The 3,359-nt window shown below is 52.2% G+C and overlaps 1 protein-coding gene across 1 annotated transcript; it reads right to left on the reverse strand.

The window, feature by feature from the left end:
• Window positions 1-1,276: 1,276 nt before the first annotated feature.
• Window positions 1,277-3,148, reverse strand: LOC129682339 (7-dehydrocholesterol reductase-like). Its single transcript, XM_055614655.1, has 2 exons — window positions 3,145-3,148; window positions 1,277-2,804 (listed from the first exon to the last, which is right to left on the reverse strand). Exons 1-2 carry the CDS (start codon window positions 3,146-3,148, stop codon window positions 2,068-2,070), a joined length of 741 nt encoding a protein of 246 aa, XP_055470630.1. The 3' UTR covers window positions 1,277-2,067.
• Between the last annotated feature and the right edge of the window lie 211 nt (window positions 3,149-3,359).

A 3,359-nucleotide genomic window follows, 5' to 3' on the forward strand; every position in this document is an offset into this window, starting at 1 on the left:
ACACAGGTGTGTTGCACTGACTGTGAAGTTAGGTTCTGAGGGTCGGTCAGAAAACAGGTTTGGGGTGTCTTGGAGACACCAGGGTAGAGCTTGTTTCTATCTCCAAAGACCCAGGACAAGTGACCCTTCCAGCCACTCTGAAGGTGCCCATGGCTTCCAACAATTAATCTGTCTAGTCTGTCTGATGCCTGATGAGCTGAGCAGGCTGTCGGGGCAGCTCCACCCAGAGCACAGTTCAGCTGGCCCCACCTTGGAAGATCCATGAAAAGCCTGGGTTGAGGCTGCATTGAGAACCGTGGCTGGCGAGTGGCAGAGGCTGACCCAGTCTACAGTCCTGGGCTCTCTTGCACACTCTTGTCTTGACTCCAGAGAGGAAAGAGTGGATTCATCTGCTGGTGGCAGGATGGGACAGACAGGCCCACGGGCCCACAGTCACCGAATGCCATGTCTGAGTGCACTATGCTCCAAAGCCCAAACTACTGGGCTCCCAGGCTAACACAAACTAGAACCAGAGCCAACTGACAAGCTCTACCAACACGGGAACCCAGGCCTCTTAGCAAATGAGCTTGAAAGTCTGCCTCCAGCAATGCAGGAAGACTGGAACACTGAACTTCAGCCAGTGCACAAATGAGGATGTGAGGCCAACAGAGGGTCACCTATGTAAACTATATAGCCTTCAGAAGGCAGAGCTAGAGTTCGCATGTGAACAGTGGGACCTGGTATGAGTTTACAGCCACCACAGCCCAGTCCCCCCAAAAGGACTTTTTTCAAGGGAGAGGTGAAGGTGCCTAAAACCCCTTGTGTCCACATTCTCAGACACGCCGGACAGAACACCAAGTCGGGCTAGCAGGATTCATGGCTCTCTCCAGGAGCAGCTGTCAATGTTCAACCAGCTCTAACCAGAAGCAGACCAGTTGTGCCCGGGCTGCGGGCACCACTCACCTCTCGTTCATCTTCAGTTCTCCAGAAACTAGGAGTACAGGCCCAGACACATAGCTTCTCCGTTTGCTTGGGGACACTGGCTTCCTGTCACTGGCAGATGGAATGGGCTCACTTCCAACAAGCAAATGATCCAGCCAAGCTCTGGACTAATGGAGGAATTATGGAGGGTTGGGCACAGTTCACCCCAATGCCAAGTAGGATATGAAGCTTTGACAGCGGCCATGCACTGGTTCTAACACTTCCTGGGGTTCGTCTATACCATGCAACACACCTCACTCCCACTCCCACCCCAAGCCCTGGCACTGGTGAGGCCCATTCAGGAGACAGCACAGTGTGACTCATTCAACAAGGCAGATTTAATATAAACAATCATCTCCAAGGCTAAGAGGATCCTATCTAGTTTTACAGAATACCCTGAGTTTTTTTTTTTTTTTTTTTTTTTTTTGGGGGGGGGGTAGTGTCCCTAATGAGAATGGCTCCCTCCCCACCACCGGAACCCCGGTTAGGAAGGTGTGGCTGAGGCCACTGGCTGGTGATACATTTCTCAGTTGTCTGAGTGAGTCTGTTTACCTCAGAACCAAGTGTCAGGGGTAAACAAGAAGCACCAGGTTAGCCAGGCGCTGTGTAGTGGGCAACGGCTCTGGATATCCCAGATCCCTGCCTGGCATTCCTAGGGTGAAAATAAGAACCTAAACAAAAGCCTTTGTTCTGAATGGCCCTCTGCTGGCCAAGCAACACTGCACATGCCACAGACAAAAATGGGGCCCAGCCCACCATGGCAGAACAGGAAGGGAAGAACATGGCAGAACATTATCTCCAGTTTACCAGGAGGGCCCAATCCTGGGAGACATCTGGTAAGCCTAAGCCATCTGCACAGAACAGATGGTGGGCTCCCAACAGAGACAGACTTGAAAGTCCTCTGCCCTCAGGATGCTAAACAGAGAAAACAAGTCATTCTGCTGGGGGCTCAATGTGAACTTCACTCTCTAGCTGCTGCCAGCTGGACACTGTCATGAGTCCATTCAACAGATGAACAAACTGAGGCCCAAGCATGGGAAAGGTGGGATGCCATGTGTGCAACTCCACACAATCAACAGAGCCTCCCTGTGCTTCCCAGGATGGCCCTCAGAAGATTCCCGGCACCAGGCGGTAGGGCACGGCGGCTGTGTAGCGCTCCCAGTCACGGCCATACTTGTTGGCACATCGGTGTTCATCACGGAGGCAGCGGTGGATGAGCAGGATAGTCATGTAGATGATGTAGAAGTAGGGAAGGAGGTGGCCGCCACCACAAGCCAGGCAGTAGGCGAGGCTGCCCATCAGGTCACCGGTATAGCTGAAGTGGCGAGACACACCCCAGAAGCCTGAAACCAACAGCTTGCTGTGGTGCTTCTGCCCATCGGCTGATGTGTAAGAGCACTCGATGGCCTTGGGCTTCTTGCCCCAAATGAGGCAACGCCCATCTGTCCTGCGGAGCAGGTCCTTCTGATGGTTGGTCATCCGAAAGATGTAGTAACCAACCAGGCCGAGCAGCAGGGTGCCCAGGGCGTGGGGGGTGGAAAGCTGCACAGGGTGGTACACCAAGTACAGGCCCTGTGGGAAGAGGAGGTAAGGGGAGAAAGGTGAAGGGTGGCCCCCTCGCAGAGCAGAGGGAGCATCAGTGACGGCTAAGAAAACCCTGGCCCAGCCCCAGACACAGGTCACATTGGTTTCCTTTTCTGTGGAGTAAGATCCATGAGGCCAGACATGGAGGCACACATCTGTAACCCCAGCACTCGCTACAAGTTCAGGACATGCTTGGATGATTAACTGAAACTTCGTCTGACCTCGTTTCAAAAGATAAGAAGAGAGGGAGGAAGAGGTGGCTTAGTGATAGAGGAAGAGATAGGGAGGGGAGAGGCAAGCAGGAGGAAAACAGGCTGAATACACTCAGGCCCCTGAACACTCTCCCTGATTACAGGCTGGACCGCTTTGTGAGCCACTTGACTGACCACGCTCTGCAGCTGCTTCCTCTTCTGTGTGCCATGAAGATAGCCATGTGTGCATCATCCTAAGATCTAAAAACTGATGCTGGATCACCAGCGGTTGGAGCTGGTAAATCATATACTGTTATGCAAAAGTAAACCACGTAGCACATGAAAAGATAATCTGAATATACAGTGATGACAGCTGATTTTATTTATCAACTTGGGTAGACCACAGTACGCATATCTGGCCAACCGCAAATGTGTGGATGAGACTAACATTTGTTTGTTCGGTTGGTTGGTTTTTTGTTTTGTTTTTTTTTCAAGACAGGGTTTCTCTGTGTAGCCTTGGCTGTCCTGGACTCACATTGTAGACCAGGCTGACCTCGAACTCACAGAGAGCTGCCTGCCTCTGCCTCCTCAAAGAGTGCTGGGATTATAGGCATGTACCACTGC

The sequence above is a fragment of the Psammomys obesus genome, unplaced genomic scaffold, assembly GCF_907164565.1.
Source record: "Psammomys obesus unplaced genomic scaffold, mPsaObe1.curated_primary_1811, whole genome shotgun sequence".
NCBI lineage: Eukaryota > Metazoa > Chordata > Mammalia > Rodentia > Muridae > Psammomys > Psammomys obesus.